This window comes from Dermacentor variabilis, chromosome 2, assembly GCF_050947875.1.
Source record: "Dermacentor variabilis isolate Ectoservices chromosome 2, ASM5094787v1, whole genome shotgun sequence".
Classification (NCBI taxonomy): domain Eukaryota; kingdom Metazoa; phylum Arthropoda; class Arachnida; order Ixodida; family Ixodidae; genus Dermacentor; species Dermacentor variabilis.
This window is the reverse complement of record NC_134569.1, coordinates 42713367-42732918: the sequence shown is the minus strand read 5'-3', so window position 1 is coordinate 42732918 and position 19552 is coordinate 42713367. Positions and strand designations below refer to the sequence as shown.

The 19552-nt window shown below is 42.6% G+C and overlaps 1 protein-coding gene across 2 annotated transcripts in view; it reads right to left on the bottom strand.

Annotated features, from left to right (window-relative positions):
* LOC142571702 (uncharacterized) overlaps positions 1-19552 on the bottom strand; it is a 69309-nt gene that overhangs the window by 24538 nt on the left and 25219 nt on the right. For both annotated transcript variants that reach the window (XM_075680240.1, XM_075680241.1), the window contains exons 7-12: positions 18023-18147; positions 12114-12269; positions 10764-10851; positions 5219-5281; positions 3931-4013; positions 1017-1304 (exon numbers count right to left, since the gene is read on the bottom strand). In XM_075680240.1, the coding sequence (XP_075536355.1) occupies positions 1017-1304; positions 3931-4013; positions 5219-5281; positions 10764-10851; positions 12114-12269; positions 18023-18147 (803 nt within the window). The remainder of the gene's footprint in view (positions 1-1016; positions 1305-3930; positions 4014-5218; positions 5282-10763; positions 10852-12113; positions 12270-18022; positions 18148-19552) is intronic.

Genomic DNA, 19552 nt, shown 5'->3' with positions numbered 1-19552 from the left:
ACCTGCTCAGTCATGCATTTACTGTGAGCCATGTCGGCATGAAAGATTCGTTTAAGAGCGGCACATTTCCAGTCAAATCTCGATATAACGAATCATGCGGGACCGCTGAAAATCGTTCGTCATACTGAGAGGCCGTTATAGTGAAACGCACAAAATTAACCACTCCACCCATCAACCCATCAATTCATAAGTTGTCATCATTTGAGCTATCCGAGAAAATGTCGTTGTTGGCTCTCGGCCCTCGCTGTTGCTATTTTCCATTGATTCTGACACCACGGACCACCGAAGCACAGACGCTAGAGAGAGAGAGAAAGAGACAGCTTGGCTGCACTGTTCAGTCACAATATGCAACCTAGCATCCCCTGCGTGCAGCAGAAGGTCTGCACATGCCCATGATCCCACCGGAGGGCACAACCACCGCCTAACAGGGAACGTGTGGGCATCCTCTGCCGAGGCAAAGCCTGTCCTCCCTTTCCAAAGCAGACGCTGACACTGAGAAAACTATTCACGAAAAGGAAGCTCCATGTTGCTTCGAAAGCGCAATGTTTCTTGTGTGTTTGATTTCACACTGCTTGCCGTAGACACTGCAGCAGTCTCACTTGAGGCGGACACCTGAACTATTTCAAAGTGCAAGCGCGCATAAACAACACCGTCCGGAAAGTGCGACCGTGTGGCATCCCCATCAGTACAGAGGTTACATTTCTCAGTGTGCGAAGCTAGTACGGTTGCATAAAGAAGTGCAAAAGAAGGAAGACTTCCTTATATTGAGGTGCAATATACATGGTTTTCTGTAGACAAGGTATGAAATGTAAAGTTCTTGGTTATATCAAGAATTTTGTCCTATTGAAGTTTGTTATATCGAGGTTTAATTGTATATTTTCTCAGGTACACTTATTTTTGTCAACGAACATGTCTACAAAGGTGTGAAACTACACAGGTGGCTCCAAATAGCTCACTTGTGTAACATTATAGAGGCAAGTGAGCATGCCAGTGGAAGTACATAGACGCTATCATACCCGCTCGACCTTGGAGGGCCACTGGTCCTTACAAACGTGGAGTTTGCTGCAGATGGTGTCTTTGTGACAATGGACTCATGGTGATCGGTGGAAGGCACGGTGAATGTCTCGCTGAGGGCCTCTGCAGGCTTGTCCTCCGAAGACAGTGTTACGGTGACGTTCAGAGCAGCACATGCCTTCTCTGGTGTGTTTTCAACAAGGGCTGTGATGGACTGCGAGTCAGACGCTGCCTGAGGCTCCTCAGGGGAGGGCAGAAAGCTTGCCTGGCTTCTTAGCGACTGTGAAAGGCTAGAAGAAACAAGGAAAATGGAGATGTCTTACACGTTGCTTTAGGGTAGAAGAAAAAATATGGCAGATCGAACAAGCTTGTTGGAATCTACATTAAACAAGGCTTTGTTGAAACATTTCAATTAAACGCTATACACAGAGACATATGTAGGGGTCTTTATATCATGTTTCTGATTTTGTTTCCTATTTTTCACTAGTTATGTGAAGCGCCTTATGCACATGCAACCTTTTGTCATAGTTGTTCCAGTCTGCTTGCTTCTTTATTCTTGAGCGTTTTGATGGTACTTCTGACATTGAACTGACAACTTGTGTCAACTTTGCACTTTTTCATGTACCTTTAACACTACTACCATGGATGCAAAGGCTGCTGGCACTATTGCGTAAGCAAGCAAGCAAGCATCTATGCAATTTAATTTCTTACTAAGTGCAAATTACTGTTCATATTCTCCCATTGCGGAAGTTTTGTGTGATTTGGATTTCTGGTAGCACGTATGTACTACCTAGCTGTTTGTGTTCTGCATTATGTTTTGCAGCATAGTGAATATGTCCCTGGCCAGCAAGGCTTTTCTTTCTGGCCTTAAGAATGGGCTTCAGCCCCATGATAAAGGTGCAAATGCCAAAGTGAATGCATTGTACCTTACCCACGCTTTGCCCAACCATGCCCCCATGTGACTGGAGGCAAGAACATAACTTTCGCTAACCATTCACCTACTCATTGCCCATTATGACCTTACTGTCACTCCTTTGTATCCCACAAAATCTTCAAATACAGTTTACAGTTTCTTTCCTTGTTCTGTCTCCATTTGAAACTCCTTACCTAGTGCCACTTGCTTTTCATTGACCACATTTATTGAGAAAACTGGCAATTGTTAATGTAATGTCTTTTTATTTTGAAAATGGCACTACAGAAAAAAATAGACAAAACATGGAACCTGTGTTTCGTGTCTATTAGTGTCTGGGTTTTCTTCTGTGGCACCACCTTAAAAATGAACTTTCAAACTCAAACAACTCGCAGTTTTCTCCATTCCTGTTTGCATTCTTGGTTTCTTTTGTTTATGTTTTATAAGAGATGTACTGATTGATGCTTTGCTTTCATAATGCACATAACTAATTTTCGTCCGTGTTTCACCTTGTCTTTTTGCATTCATACTTTTTCAATGTTTGTTTCCCTCCTCACTCTTGTTATAGCCCAATAGGGCTGCAGTACACCAAAGTAAATAATAAAAGGTGTGCCTAAAGGGACACTAAAGAAAAATACTAGGTCGAGCTAGATTGAAAAATTCGGCTTGTGCAATAACGAATTTGTCATTTGTAGGGAGAGCAAGTTTCGCAAGCGCGAAAAATAGAAATAATTAATTAATTAAAAACAAAATTGGAGTGCTGCCATCTGGCATGAACTATGCTACATCTCTCGTGATGTAAGCATTCTGTGTGGCTGGCATTGCTGGCAAGCTGCAAGATACGTACAAGCAAAGGGTGAGCAGCACAGGGAGAGAGAGTGGTAGTGAAGAGGAAGAGGTGTTATTTTGACGAGACCACCCAGACTGCATTCAGCGAGAGGAGGAGGATGAGGCAAATGGGAGGCAGAATGTGCTCAGGTAAGCGATTCAAGGAATGCCAATGATGCAAGTTCCAAGAGCAGTTGAAAGAGCAGGTGAGGGAGGTGACTTGGAGATTATGTCATGTCCTCAGTCTTGCTGCAGGTGATTTAAATAGAGTAGAAGCATTCGGACATTCGGTGGCAATTTTCTATGCAACAAAGTCTTACGTTGGCACACAGAAAATGATGATAGATTTCTAGAGAGATAAGGTATCTATCTAGCTTGATATTTTCCTTTAGTGTCCCTTTATGAGATAAATTCCCCATGCGAGACCACTGTACTTCAGTCTTCATTATAACTCCATCATTGTAAATGCTAAAAAGTGCTTCACAGAGCTTGTAGGACAGAAAAGAAACAAAACACAAGGAAACACAAAAATTATACATATACACAGACGCTGACTATGAGCCAAGCCTTAACAAAAAATGGTTGGCATGATTTTAGTAAACCAGCACAGGCGGAGTGGATGTTTCCTTCCCCCACCAGACCCCCTTCTCTCTTTGGTCTTCTTTTCTCTACTGTGCTACAACTTTCTTTTTTTATGTAGAGCATATCTGCCCCAAGAAGTGCAGCCTATGTGAGAAAACGTAAAGGTCGCCAATTCCATTTCTTGAACACGTCAGCTCCCCTGGAGAGGTGCTGGTGTCAAGAGTAGTTGCGTGCAGCGAGAGCGGGTTCTATATTGCCTTCATGCCTATGAAAGCCAGCAGCCGTAGCTTTGGCGTACTAGAGCTAGAGCTTTAATTCACACTTGAATTAAAACTGACAAAATTCCAACCAAAATTTATTTTAAAAACAAGGACGTTTCGAAGCTCAACTGGATCCTTCAGCAGTGAGATGGGAGTAGGCGCAGCAGTGCTTATATTCGTTTGTGGTGGTTCGATAAATGTGGGGATACATTTTGCACAGGTTAGCCAATAGACACTATTAACGTGGTTTGTCAGGAACAAATAAAGCAAGCTGTGTTCCCATCTGAGACAAAACCTTACGAAATGCGATAGCTAACTGGTGAACTGTTTTCTCACCTGTTTAGCATTGCCTGCTGCTGAAGGCTGTTGTTCAATTTCGCCTTCTGCGAAAGGCTCGTACTCGGCTGACCGAAGATGAGCTGTAAAATTGCACAAGACAAAAAAGGAAGAACAAAAGTAAATGTAATGCAACAATGTAGTTGAAACACAATGTCACAAAATTGTACTTTCAGCAGGCTACATATACAATGACCATAACCCCCTGCCCGCTCCATCTCTCGTTTCTTTATATTTTGTTACTTCGTGACAGACTACACGTTTCACACATTTTGAATATCCAGGTAATACATTCATAAGGTTTTAATTTTGCATGTCCCATTACACAACTGCCGTTACTCTTGCTCAAAATAAGGCTGCAGGATCAGTACAGTCGAACCCGTTTATAATGAACTCGACAGCTCTGCATAAAGTGGTCGTTATATTAGTAGTTCATTATATATGAACTTGCCTTTAGAAATGCTAGAAAATCAACCACACTGAAGCTGGCATCAGCAGTTATGATTCAGCAGTGCAGTGCTTTGGTCCGAAAACCAGATTTTCGGTGTCAATTTTGTTCCTGCTGCATTCCCATACTTAGTTGCAAACTTTCAAACGTCCATCTAAAGAATGAAATGCGGCGTTGTAATAGCTCTTTCAAAATGGCAGCCGGCTCCCATAACCTGTCATTTCTAAATTGCAAGCACAGCTTCTGTTTCTTTATTTGAAAGCTTGCAATATATTTTGCTACCAGCAGGACATGACTGTATTCTGCACAAGACATCAAAGCGTTTTAGTTGGCTGGAAGCGCAAAAATTCAGAAACCACTGTGGCATGCCGCCATTCTGTGAAGGTCTCAGACATCATGGTTTCGGCATTACGACTGCGTATAAGCCACACAAGAGCTATAAAATTACGTTATCTATATCGCTTCGGGTGAAAAAATTCAATGTTTGAAAGGTAGAATGCAGTGCAAGCCCTTCAGCAGAATTTACTGCACACCCACTGCCTTTTGGTACAAGTTACACAAGAAAGAACAACAAAAAAGCAATAAGCAATAATGCAAGCCCTCCGCTGGTGGAGCTGTAAAAGCCACATGCAAATCTGAAGAAAACGAATAACAACACTGGACATCGGGACATGACTGACAGATGAAGCGCTTCATCTGTCTCAGTCATGTTCCGTTGTCCAGCATTGATATTCGTTTTCGTCAGATATGTACCAACGAGCCCAAGTTAGCACGTTAACACATGCCTATATTTCTTTGTACTAGAAATGCCCGATGCCCAAAACATAAGACACTACTCACCCTTGCAGCCACTGCATCAGCGCAAGCATTCCTGGCCATCTTCGGAGGCTTGCTTATGTTCAACTGCACCAGAAAAATGTTCTATTAAATTTTTATTCTCATAAACCTGGAATATATGTTTCAAAGAAGACCTAAATACAGAAAAAGATCTCACAGTCAGAAGACTTGGGTGAGAGACCTCCTGTTATTGCATGCAACAAAGCAAAATAACTATACGCAGTTGATTTGCATTACATCGACCCTAAGAGGAACGACGAAATCGATTGAATTAACCAGCAGCTCAAATTAAACGATGCAGAAAAATCGTGAAAACACTCTGCTGATTCATTTGGCAGTATTTGCTCCATTTTAACATGCCCCCAAATCAAACACTCTTAAACAAAGTAGAAATATAATGTACACTCGATATTAAATAGAAAATGAAAGGAAAAAGAAAAAAAGAAAAAGAAAGAGGAAAATTCAAGCAACAGATCACACAAATAACAGATGTTGCCTTGAATAATTCTTGAAGTCACGTGTCACCACGAGCTACGTCACACTGCGGACACGACTAGATAGGCGCAGGGGCACAACTAGTACACCACTGTCCGGCTTGGAGCGCAGCGGCTACAAGGAGAAGGAAAAATGATGTTCAGTTTGAAATTTCAGATCTTTCCGCGGCGCGTAGCGATGTAATACTCTCAGATACGATCGTTCGCGCAATGTATGCTCTGCGCTTGTCAGCTTAAAATGGCGAGACCTGGTGAGGGAGCCTTTAAAGTGCGCCCAAAGGACGACACACAACAGCGTGTCTACCAAGTTGACATTTACAAATTCCCCGAATTTTCCAGGTTTTCCCTGATTGCCTTTGCAATATTCCCTGAGTGACACAGAACTTTGTTTTATGTCAAGACGGGCTCCCTACATCATGTCGACCAATGGTGTCACTCTTTGTAAGCATATTAAAAAAAAAAAAAGAAACTTAATCCAGTTTGAATAGTAAGGGGCAGTGTTTATTTTATTCAAAAAGAAAACAGAAGGGAGGGGTTAGTAAAATGCACAGCGAATAAAATATCTTCGAAAGAAATAGTAAAACCCATTACAAATTGAGTCGAACATTCTCAAGTACGAATAAGAAGAGATGCATAGAGAATATTTTCGAATAGGAGCTATTTCTATCAACTGATAGCAAGCTAATTGGTATGAGGCCCGAATTTTATCACAAGTGAGATTCTCTCGCAGCAGCTGGTAAGTCAATCTCAACTGTCCTGACATACTCTCAGCCTGCACACAATGCCTCATTGTTGCGTTTCACTGTTTTAAAGAGTTTTTTTTTGCTTGGATGAGGGACACCTGCATCTCGGTGTCGGCGAATGCTTTGCTTTTAGAGTGCAAGCTCCTCCAAAAAAACAGCGGCATGCTTCCTTTCCCGTTCATTTCTGAATGCATAGGTCCGTTGTATTCTTGTTCTCCTTCGGCTGTGTGTTTGCCACACGGACTATTTGAAGCATTCTCTTGGACAGTTGTACAGTCAGCGTTCAATTTTTCGGACTCCCTATGGGCCACAAAAACGTCCGAAAAAATTAATGCACGTCTTTTACAGCTCTGAAAGCTCCAAATCGCCACAGGCAACTCCGAAAAAGCTCTGAAGGCCTGCCAGCATACTTATTAGGAATATCAGTGCTCGTACTGTGACAGAAAATGGCGGGTGCACGCGTGTATAATTATGGAATACATACTGTGTCCCGTGACAGTTGCGCCTTCCTACACTTGTTATGCTTTAACATCGCTGTAATGAGGTGAAGCTGACTTTCAGGAACCGGCATTATGCAACGCACCGTGCTTTTCGAACTTCGAAGCCAATCATAATGATCACAAAGACAGTGTCGGTGCCATTGCTGACAGCGGCGAATTCATTCAATGAAAAACCCGGCACAGAACGGCAAGAAGCTTAATACTGAACCTCGAAGCAGCTAGGCCTAGCATTGCTGCGGTGGTGGCTACGGCTACCAGTGCATCTGCGTGCAAGTGTGCCGGTTCGAGGCGGCGAGGTTATCAAAGTGATGGCGGTGGTGGTTTTGATGAATGCCGTTTCGGACCTGCGGTCACGGCAAGAAGTCTGGAAAATCAGACGGCGAAGGGTTCTTGCACCCGAAATTTCAGACATTCTTATACATTGACCCTATGGGGTACGCAGTAGTGCCCCGTAGCCATCCGAATTATCTGGTGTCCGGAAAGTCGCTTGTTGACTGTACTCTGGCAACTCCTCCAGCTGACAACGCGGCATCAAAGACCATTTGTTACAATTCCTCTGTTACTCAGGCCAGCATTACCACGACTTTCTTTCCCTTTCAATAAAATTACAGCTAATTTTCCCTGATAGAAGTACAAATTGCCCGAGTTTTCCATGAGTTTTTCCAGACTAGTCAAAATCCCTGAGAATTCTCGGTTTTCCCAGTTTTCCCAGCTGGTAGACACCCTGCACAAGCATTTTTGCACCCCACCCGCATAGGAATCTCGGCGCCATGGCCATGAGTTGCGCCCATGGCCTTGTGCTCAACAGCAGAATGCCATAGCTGCTAAACCACTAGGGAGGGAGGTGGGGTAATGCTAACTTTAGATATAAGTATTTTTCATCAAGTATGAAATTAGAATTACAGGACATAACTGGAGGAGCAGCTATGCATTCATAATGTATAGTTGAGACTGCGCATACACGAATTATGTATCTACATTTTTGTTCTTATATGATGATTAGCTGGTGAGAAGCATGAATGATGCATATCGCATAAAGGAGGCAAGGTCAAAATGAATCAGCCCACGGCAGCTAGCAAGAATATCTCTTGAGATTATGCCGACAAACTCATAAGTGCACTTTGCTTGAAAGTGAAGAGACTGCTTAATTAATATTGTTATGTGTTTTTATAATAGTTAAACCTCAATATAGTGAACTTTAAACAATAAAATTCTTGATATAACAAAGTACTAAATAACATTTTATATCGTCTTGTCCAAAGAACACCACGTATTTAGAACATCCATATAACAAAAAGTGTTTACACACTATATATATAATGAAATTTCACTAGTGCCATGAAGGAATACCATGACAATAAATGGAAACTTCCATGGGCGCCGATGGTCAAATGACTGGATTACAAGTGGCTGCTTGTGAACGCACCTCGCAAATCGCGTGCCATGTGACTAAGAGTGTCCACCGAAGCGGAGCAGCATCATGTTCCATATAAAGTCCAAGTGTGATAAAATCCTATTGTGCCTCACACACTGTATGCTTTGGGTACAAGTGAAAGCATGTGAGGACAAGCCAAGAAAGGTGGTGGCTTGATAAGTGCAGTCTTCCTGCGCGAGCCAAGGGAGGGGGGTCTGCCGAGATGGCAAGTCATCATGTGCGCTTCTTCCTGCGCGTTTTGTAATGAAGGTTGCATAATATTGAGTTTCAGGTACGTGTTGAAGCAACAGGCAGACAAAGGAACATACAAAGACAAAGGAGACAAAGAGACCAGCGTCGTCCCACTACGGGTGGTACTGTCAGCTGCAGAGGCGTAGTGGATGCAAAAGTGTGGCTGGCCTTGCCTTGTACCGCTGATGTGAAGATATCGTCGACACGGCGTGAAACCGTATTTTTCATAGCCGGCTGTCAAATTAAAAAAACAATTTGTCTCTAATTAAAATTTCATTTTTCCAATTGCCCAATACGGAAACTTTTGCGACCCCGTCTGTGTAAGAAAGATCCATTGGTCACTATACTTATTTGCATAAAAGATCAAATTTCCATTAAATGAAATTTCAATATAATGAAATAAATTGCCAATTTTACTGACTTTCTGATGCGGAGGTTTAATTGTAGATGTTATTGATGAAATCAATGGCTCGATGACATAGTGTTTAACTGGAAGTAAACCTGTAACCTACAGAAATAGGCATGCTGAGTGTAAATGGACATTTCTGAAGATCACCAAGCAGCCCAACGCCACATCGTTTTCGAAACCTGGCTATTATTAAACGGACACTAAAGAGAAAAATTATTTCAGCTGTATTAGTAAATTACCCTTTTACGATAGCAAAAAACCCACTCTTATATTGAGAGGAGACATGGCAAGGCTAAAAAAAGAGGCGCAAAAACAAAAAATGGTTGGCAATGCCTGCTTGATGTTCTCGTACCAGCTTGCCGTGATGTCATAAATTTTGGTGCTGTATGCTAGCATAGAGTTTCCTACAATAATTACTAGAGGGAGCTCTGGCAGTGCAATCGTTCGGCAACCATGGGGATGGAAAGTACATGGATTTGTCTGATCTTCGTGCTTGTGGATTCAGACATTCTTGTGGCTTTGTTTATTGCGCTTTATATGCCTTCATTGTCGTAAATTTCTGAGCCATCTATGTTTTTTCTTTTCTTCTGATAAACAACCAATTGCCATTAAATCAATAAATATAGAGCTATGGTCTTGTCAGTCTAAATTGATCTAGTGTTCCCTTCAAGCACACTTTTCTTGGTCAAGGTTGTGCTTTTTACTTGACATAAATTTAGTTGACAGCGCTTGCATGTTCCTGTTCAAAACAACTTTTTATGTACTTAATTACATGCACAAATTTTATTTATTTATGCAAAAGCACCTTACAGGCCCTATGGCAGGGCATAAAGTAAGGGGGGCATATTAAACAGTAAAATGTATAAAAAGTACAAATTGCCAACAGGAACAGTGCTATAAGAAAATTACCGTGTTACACAATATTGAAGGCACTAGGAATACAAAGCAATATATGAAGGCACACGAACACTTGTTACTGTTAACAGAGCAAGGAATACCGTTTATGAAAATGATATACAACATGGCAAGAATGCACGATAACATACACTAGATTGGTCACTCGTTAACGGTATTAAATGGGAAAAGCATGAGTAACTGAGAGCGGAACGTGTCGAGATTAGATATGGAGGCTATGTTATCAGGGAGGTCGTTCCAGAGACGGATGGCATGTGGTAGTGCCGATGAATTAAATGCATTTGTTTTACCGTATATGCGCATGAAACTGAACTGATTATGTAATCTGCGTGAAGAAGAGTGGGGTATTTGTAGTTGCAACCGGGTTCGTTTATTAGTGTAAATATATTTGTGGAATAAGCACAGAAGAGCGATGTTGCGGCGGATATCTAATGGCGGCAACAGTAGGTCTAGTTTAATTTGTGTAATGCTCGAGTTTATACTGTAGTTACGGGATATGAAACGGGCTGCTCTGTTTTGTATCATTTCCGTCATATTTATTAGGTAATTTTGATGAGGGGACCAAATTGGGGAGGCGAATTCTAACTGTGGCAAAATGAATGTTTGGAAAGTGAGTTTTCTAATGTTTGGCGGGGCATTTCGCAAATTCCGTCGTAGATAGCCAAGAAAACGTGATGCTTTGGCGCATGTAGAAGTGATGTGTGGGGCCCATGAAAGATTCTCTGTAAGAACAACTTGATTGTAATTTCTGTAATTTCTTGATATTGTTAATATACGCAGACAAGGGAAGAAACGAGGAAAAGTATTGAAGCATAACTTACGGGAGTTGGCTTCTTGGATGCAGAGACCAGAGGAGATTCTGCTTTCCTCTTTGTAGCAGCCGCTAATGTATCAACATTTAGGCTGCGCCTGGTAAGCAAGAAAAAAAAAACAAGGTTTCTATAAGGGAATGAGGTTCTCAAGTTTGCAACAAAACACTTAACCATGCAAGTTATGATTCCCAAATACCTGCAGCACCGATAAGACTGCCAAAAGTGAAGCACTGGCCTAGAGAGGCTTCGTGCCACTACATCAGCTTAGTACCTGGCTCCAGATAATTACAGATTATTTAAAGGATTGCTGGCATGATAGTTTAGACTTCTTATATCTGCTTTAAATGATGATCCTCAATCTTGTAACCTTTGAAAAAATACTGACAAGCCTTAGAGCACTTTAAATATTTTCTACAATAACTTTTCTATCAACCAGTTTTGGTTTCGTTTCCCAGGAGGTGCTTGTGTCATGACACAGTAGGCAGTCACATTGTAAGAGAACAGTGTGACGTTTCGGGGTACTTACTCCAGCTTGCTCGGTGGTCTGCTGAGCTACTACTTGTCAAGCATCTGATGCAGGAGCATGATGCATTGCCAAGCGAGCTGGAGCGTGTGCCAAAACTTTTAGACATCGTACTCCAATATGATCATCTCCTCCATCATGACGTTACGACACATGCACCTAAGATGTCAGATTTTATTAAAGTGATGCTGTACATTTGAGCAAATACAAGAGAAGTAGCACAATGAGGTGCCCTAAAGCAGAAAACTGTGAGGGGAACACCTCATAAGAAACAAAACTAAAAGTTTTTCATATAAAGCTATTGTAAATTGTTTGAAGTGATCCGACACTAGATAACATTCTTACTATGGTTTCAAAGTCTAGGACCTTCATTTCGTCTATACTGCTTCAATATTAGGCAGTATGGCTTTGCTCCTGTTTGTCTGCAACATTTCAATGAAGTTCATGCTAATGTCCCATTATTTTATGAGACACTGAAAGACTAACTTTTGGATTAATACAATAGGAACTAGCAACATGTGAACCTTTGAACAGCATTGCAACTACGGACTGCCAGCAAATTATTTTGGCCCCTTTGCAGTTTCCGCATTTCGAGAGCTTATGGACAGGGGCCGTACTCTTGGCTGATCAATGTTAGGGATACTTTGAACTTTACATAACATCCAGCACGATGCTTCATAAGTAATCTCCAAGCTTATCCAATCAATGTACACTGAAAGTGACAATTCCGAAAGCTATACACTGAGAACATGGCCTTTGGTGCCTCTGAAAGATAGACATGCTCTACTTCTGGCAGATTCAAGGCAGCTCTCATTCATGACAAATATAACACGCACTCGCTCTGCTTGAGCTGATGAAATGCAGTCCGTAGCTTTAACCTCTCGAGCTCCTTTTGCTGAGCTTCCCGTTGTCGCAACTGCTCTTGCTCCCGCCGCTCAGCTTCACGTCGCTCCCGCTGAGCTTGTGCCCTAGCCAGCCTCTGCTCTCGGTCTCTGAAACATAAAGGAAGAAGTCTTATGTTTGCTTCAAGTGCATCCAAAAGTGACCCAGAGGGGGGGGGGGGGGGGAAGTCAGTTGGACTTTTACTTGACAGGGTCCAAAGCACCCTCAGAAGAAGAAACCAGGTTGTTCTTTACCTGCAACCTGCTTCATGATTAGGACAGGAGCAAAGAGCGCTTGCACGGGACAAATGTGAAGACAAGAGACTAGGCCTTGTTTGTCGTCCTCACTTTGTCCCGCTTAAGCCCTGTTTGTGCCTGTCCTAATGATGTACCAACCAGCCCTATCCAGCACACTTCTTCTGATTCATGAAGCTGTTTAGGATAAGCAAGGAGAAAGATAAGCATTCCATTGCCTAATGTTATTAAAAGAAAGAGGGAGCCTGCAGGATAGCAACTGTCATCAGGAAATGTGCACGAGTTGGCCAACCTCAAGTGAGATAAAAACAATTTAAAAAAATAAATAAAAAGGCAGTCTACAATATTTCCTTCACTCGCAGGTTATGACAAACTGTCCATAAATGTCTGAAATTTGCTTAATTTGATTTATAGGTGCTGGAGATTGCACTGAAAACAAACCAACATGGTAGGACAATCCGTTGTGTGCATTCTAAAAATTACAGAGCAATAAAATAACTATGGTATCTATATTTTGTAGACTCAGTCATGCTACATTTCATTATAATAATTCAATACCTGGCTCAAAGCATATGCACAAATAATTCATTGGCTCTAAGCATCATGAGGCAGGAAGAAAACTGCACTTTCGCCATTGCCCACTGAATGCGTCACACTGAATATCCCGGCACATTGGATATCACACCAAACATGCTAGTGCCTTCAACTGAGTGGCCATCTGTATCGGTACACTGCACTTTGAAGCAAATTGGAGCCACTTTATATTAGCATAGCTCTATGTTTGTGGTTTATTCCTTGCTACAACTGGACAGGAATGGTAAAAACAAGTTGTGCAAACAAATGTGCACACCATGGCCAAAGCACTGGTGGAAGAGCCATTTGACCGTCTGGCACAGGTCTTAGCACAGGCAAAAGTCTGCTTTGGCGCAACAAGCACCTTTAGTGCAGTGTTCAACAGGCATATATATATACCAGATATTGTCTCATTTTTAACAGAAATATTCAATAAATATAGTGGAGCTGGCTTTATACACAACAACAAAGTATATATGCTAAAAATGAGTAAACTAGTTTCATTATTTTTAATAAAATGGCTCTCCCAGTGCGTATGTCATGGCATAAATCTGCTCCTCGACTTGCAAGAGACATTGCATGTTTGAAGCGCTTCAAGTGAGCAAGAAAAATTAAGTTAGCTGAACTAGGGCACGTCAACAAAACCAGGTTACTCATAATGTGCACCATTTCTCCTGCATAACTTTGCTATGAGCCACGAGAAAACTGATTAAATTACAGTAAAACCTCGTTAATTTGGCCCCCGTTAATTCGGAAATCCGGACACACCGTCTGGTCCCGTCAAACATGTACACAACTCTATGGCACGAAACTCCTATTAATTTGGACAGTTTGCAAAGCTCAGAGGCGTGTGAGGCACATAGGATCAGGTGGCACTAGGGGGTGTTCAAATCACACCGCCAGCGATGGCGTCTCCGATTAGTGTGCGCCAATCTCAAAGGCCGTGCTTGCATGTGCTGGGAGTGCCGAAAGGCCCGCAATACCTCAAGACCGCCATGTTTATTTTATTGCTACATAATAGACAAACCTACGTCTCAAAAAACACGGTGGCAATGACGTACTTCTGGCTTTGCAGTCGCTTTTGGCGCTTGGCACTACCTCTGCATCGCTATGGTTATCGGCACGGTAGTTATCGGTCTATGCTAGCAATCCTAATCTATACATACATGTTTTTTTCTTTGTATTGCTGTCCGCAATACAAAGAATTTCCAACGTTGTCTTTTGCTTGTGCAACTAGTTGTGTGGTTGCAGAGTTGTGCAGTTGTTTTTTCGTTGTCGATTTTATCGTGTTTATCGGTTTGCGTCAGGTGCATGTGCAAGGACAGCGGAACTTTTTTTTTGTGTGTTAAATTTTGTTTTGCACTTTCCTTTTTCCGTTTATACTTAGTTTTTTCTTGACATTGTGCATGTACCCGTCGCTTTGTTGCCACGCCTAGCCGCACCGCGCAAGCCACGCCACCATGTGCTCTTGTGTCCCACCGAAGCGGGCGAAGTATGAGGCAAAGGATTTGGCAGCGAAAGTAGAAATATTGAAAGCCGTGAAGGCAGAGGTGCCTTGGCAGGTCATAATGACACGAAGAAGTCGGCGCTGGCACGCGACAGGGATCTGCTATTGACTACGGTGTGTGGAACTTGGAATGCGAAGAAGTTGCACAGAAGCGCTGCTGCGACCGCGAAGAGATGTCGGCTGCGAGGTTCGACTTTTCGCCATCGTTGCCTTTGTTGTTGTCGAAGTGTCACCTAGCAACAGTGACGAAGACGACACGGAAAGTGACAGCACGGGCGATTCAGGCCCGACAGTGGCGGAAGCTGCACGTTACATCAGCCTCATGAATGTAATCATCGCGACAAGAACAGCACCCCGCAACAATAAAGACGCCCCGCGACTTCTGCAGCGCTACCTCGCGCGTGCACGGAGATTACTAACGCCAACAAGGAATCTGCCATGCAAGTATCTGCCGAGAAGAGGGGGCTGGCTGAAAAGCTGCCTCGCAGCTTCAGTAAGTTTGAGGCCGCTGTCGCTGCTAGGCCGCCGCGGCATCAAACGAAAATAACACTTGTCGCACGAAGTGAATAAATACTGCATGCTTTTTTCCCCTTTCATCGCTCCCTCTCCGAGTACCGTTTGTGACAGGTAAGTGGTCGATCTCATGCTATTTCAGTTAAACAGTACTACCGTTTAGCACATACTTTTTCCGAACTCCGGCCAACTACGGTTCAACTAGGTTTCACTGTACTACTGAAGCAGCATCAATGGAAGAAGGCTTTCGTTCTTATGCTTCCTTTGGAGCAGACATGACACAATTTTATGCTAAAATGCCATTTTAATACGGGATGACACAAATAACTGCCCTTCGCGCAATTCGGTGCAGCCATTCCATCACTGCCAGATGAGCTATGTTGATAAAAGCAGCCAGAGCCAAACACGGGAAAACTGCAAGCAACACAAATGTGCTATAGAATTATTTTAGTCTGAAATTTTTGGACTTACACATTTATTCCAACTTCTCCATGGCACTGCTGCCTACCCACAGAAACAACGCAAAACAACAACCATACGTGCAGATGCCGTTCGGAGCTCCGCTTAATTGGAAATTATACCCATGTGTGACTGCAAACATACCGGCCTTGATGAAAGCCATCACCATGTGAACTTGGCAATGGTTAGGCCTAATGGCAAAGGCAGAAGATGTCATCAGGAGCTTGCCATGAATATATTCGTGCTAGTAAACCTCTTTGGCAATTAAGCACGAGGCCATTTCAACAGGATATACTGACAACAGTAGTAGCGAAGTTCAGGTTGAAATGTGGCTCCCTCTGTGTCGATGTTGCCCCCCCCCCCCTGCCCTGAGGAAATTGGACCGTACATAGCCTGCGCAGTGAAATTGGACACAAAACTAAAACCACCTTCGCGGTGTTTGTATGCTTTAACGTATAACACGAATGTATCGCGGCGAAGCTGACTACAAAAACCGTGTGGCGAAGCTGGCTTCAGGAAACCAGGCGGCTGCGCATTAGATTTCTATGTTCAGGAAATTTAATGTCATTGATGCATTAATTTTTTACTTGAGATACATAGAAAGTGAGTGTGCGTATCATCCAGGAACAAATTAGAATAGGGGAAATACTAATGTGAATTAAATGTTCTGGCATATCTTCTGCATCTTGTTATTGCAATAGCAACTATAAGGACACTCCAAGCCAATTTTTGCCATCGTAGCCGCAGTCAGGTACCATATATATTTTGGTATATGTATGCTATATGGCATGTGGTCTATGTGGGTTATATTGCCACGCCATTCAATTATTAAAGTTCCCATAGCAGGTCTTACATTCTTGGCAAAATTATTCCTCAGAATTTTGAGAATGGCAGCCCACAAAAACATTATGAACTAGAACACTGAAAATGCAGGCCTTTTATCTAAAATACTCTTAGACCTAAATATTCAACCTGAAGATGATGGAATATTATTGGTGCTGTACACTAAATCCAGGATCGGACCAGGAAAGAGGTTTGAACACAACGAATATAGAAAAGTGGTGGTAAAGTCGCTAAGAAAGAGGTTGGCTTTAATTAATAAACATACATGAAACTGTCTGATGGTAGGATTCAAACAGAGGACCCCTAGCACAACAGCTCGCTTTTACTTAGCTTATGTTTACTTCAATTCATACTGCCACTATAGCTATGAGTCATACTCTTCGTTTATTATATTAACATGCTGCTATCGCAATCATTGCTTTGTCCTTATGGCAAAACTGTCATACTTTCTTAATTTGACCCGCCGGATAGATTGATCAATGCTGTCAGTCGCATCAGGATCGAATTAATGGAAGTTGACTAATTGCTGACAGACCATCACATTTGTGTCTGTTTTGTTAGACCTACTTGCAAATTTATTTCCCACCACATCAGCACGCATGTTTAAAGTGTATACAGTAGAATCTCGGTGATACGATCATGCCCGATACAAAATTCGGGATGACAGAAATTTTTAAAAAGTCCTGACACAAGCCCACTAACTTACAATGTGCTAAATTTCGAACATGGCGAATCACTCTTAACGTTGAAGCAGATGATGCGAACAATTGAGCTGGTGCGCCGGTAGCATTCCTGCTGCCAGGGCATATTACATCAGCCACACAGGCATCAGCTAACACACAGCAATGAAAGAAACTCGGAAATAACCAGGGAGATCTTGAAATGTTGGCCTTAGAACATGCAAAGTGCACAGCTCGCTGCCGCCAAAATGTGTGCGAAACACGCGTGCCAGTGATTCAAATTCAAGTCAACCGATAGGATCACTCCCTGTGTGCTATGCGAATGCAGTAACGAATCGCAATGCTGCTTTTCCCTCTTCATGCTTCCTTTTTTTGCTTTTCTGCACGGAGAAATACAGCGCTATGGTTATCTGTGTTTATGGCGGTGCCAAGATGGCGGCACTGCGCCAATGGAAAGCTGCATTCACGTGATAAGTGGTGCAATAGAACCTCCCAAAGCCCAAATTTCTCTAATTCTGCTGTGTATTTCTTCCAAATATTTCGCCACAACATAAAGGAAAGTCTTTGAATTGGAGGCGATAGAACAAAATTAGATATTTTGAGCAAGTCAGCCATTGTACTGCCGCATCCCTAATTAATTTACAGATTGTTTAAATGTTTTTGGGTGATTCGAATTTTTACACCGTCTCGAGTGGTTCGTGTCGTCGAGATACTACTGTATTGGATATAACAAACATGTTTTCGTGTCAGCTGAACATCTTCACCAAGAATACTGTTTGCATTGGATGTTGCATTAACAGTTGTGCAAAAGTGCATGAATCATTCCAGTAGATACGTTCACAGTCTAGAAACTACATAGACAATGTGCCTATGTTTGAATTGCCCCGTTGTCTGCAGTTTTAATAGTGTTTCTACCCTGTGGTTGTATATGAGCTTTCACATGTAACCTGAAAGTGCACTGGAGGCAACGACTGCTCATGTCCGAAATAGGTGAATGTACACAAGGTCATGGGTAAAAGGTAATGCCAGCTCACTTCTTTGCTGCATCAATTTTTATCCGCAATAGTTCTTGCTTGCGTTGCTGCTCCATCTCACTGCTGCCACTGCTGTCATGCCTCTTGCGGGTGGACTCCTCTAAACTGGATGCCTTCAGGGTGCCCTGTTCGTAGAGAAGCATTTATAAACCCAAGCTCAGCTAAAGATGGGAGGCCCAGTTCATGAAAGCTCAAAGTACTGGGACACAACAGGCCCAAAGTTTGGCAGTAAGTGTGAGACAGTTAAGAGGAGGCAAGGAGGATTTATAGAAGAAATGAAAGCATCCCTGTTTAAGGAATGAGACTAAGAATTGAAATGCTCAAATTTGATTTCGAAGGGCTCAAGTTCACTTCATACAGAAAACTCGGGAAAGAGCTGCAGTTAAGTTAGAGCTATGGTGTATGGTGTGAACATGAATAGAGTAGAAGCCCCGTGATACGTTTTTAAAGAGAGTGTGGGGAAAAAAAGAAGTACCAGCCGGGAAAACATAACAGCGAAGAATGGTGCAACTCGCCACAGCACAATGTCAGAAACAGTCAGTGTGGCTGCCAGTGCAGTTATTTGCCTCAGTGCTCGTACTGTGACCAGGAACGGCACATGTGTGCGTGTATTATAAGGGACACATATGGTGTTCCGTGACAGTGGGCCCCTACCATATTATTTTCTATACGCTTCACTGCATAATATGGTTCTACTGCACTGAAGCTGACAAAAGAGAACTGGCAATTGTGAAATGCAAATAAGACCCTTGCAGGCTATGAAGTAAATGTAGCCCTGTACTTAGAAGATTGGTCCACTGTGCATAGTTCCTGGCAGGTATTAATCTATGCACACTTCTTCAGATGCTTTGCCAACTGCTCTGTACATGCTTTCTCTTAATGTTTGTGCAGCAGCTGGCTTGTGCAACTTTGTTAGTTTATTGCAAAGAATTGGTGGCTTGTTGCAACATGCGAGAGTAAATTTCTCCCTGCACCGCTACATTTTCGTGGCACCCACTTTCAAATGCAATGTAAGATGCGGGAACATTACAGAATGGCGCTGTATCAAATGGGAACATGATACATCGGAGTCAATGATATTTATATTGGGATTATGAAAACACGACATAGCAGCCGGGAAAATGCAACAGCGAGGAATGTATTAATGGCGTTCCATTACGGTGTTTAGCAATGAAACCCTCATGATCTTATTCAATCTTTTCAAGCTATGACACCATATCTAAAGTGAGTGAGTATCACCAAGAATAATGGTTTCCCTTCACAGAGACAAGGGTTGTTCAAAGTTGACTAGAACTTTTGCTTGTGCACACACACCCCAATATGGCAGGAGTGGGTGTGCTTGGTCATCGTGCAATGATTACACGCAAATTGGTAAGAAGGTTGCACAAAGGGCACTTTTTGCTACTCTTGCTGCAGTCGAGGCACTTCATTGCTTCCCTTCAGACTTCTTAGAACTGGAAAAACTCCTCTCCACAGTACATGGTGAAACATTGCTCCTCCAACAGTTTCGTCGTGTAGGTGAAGAGTGTG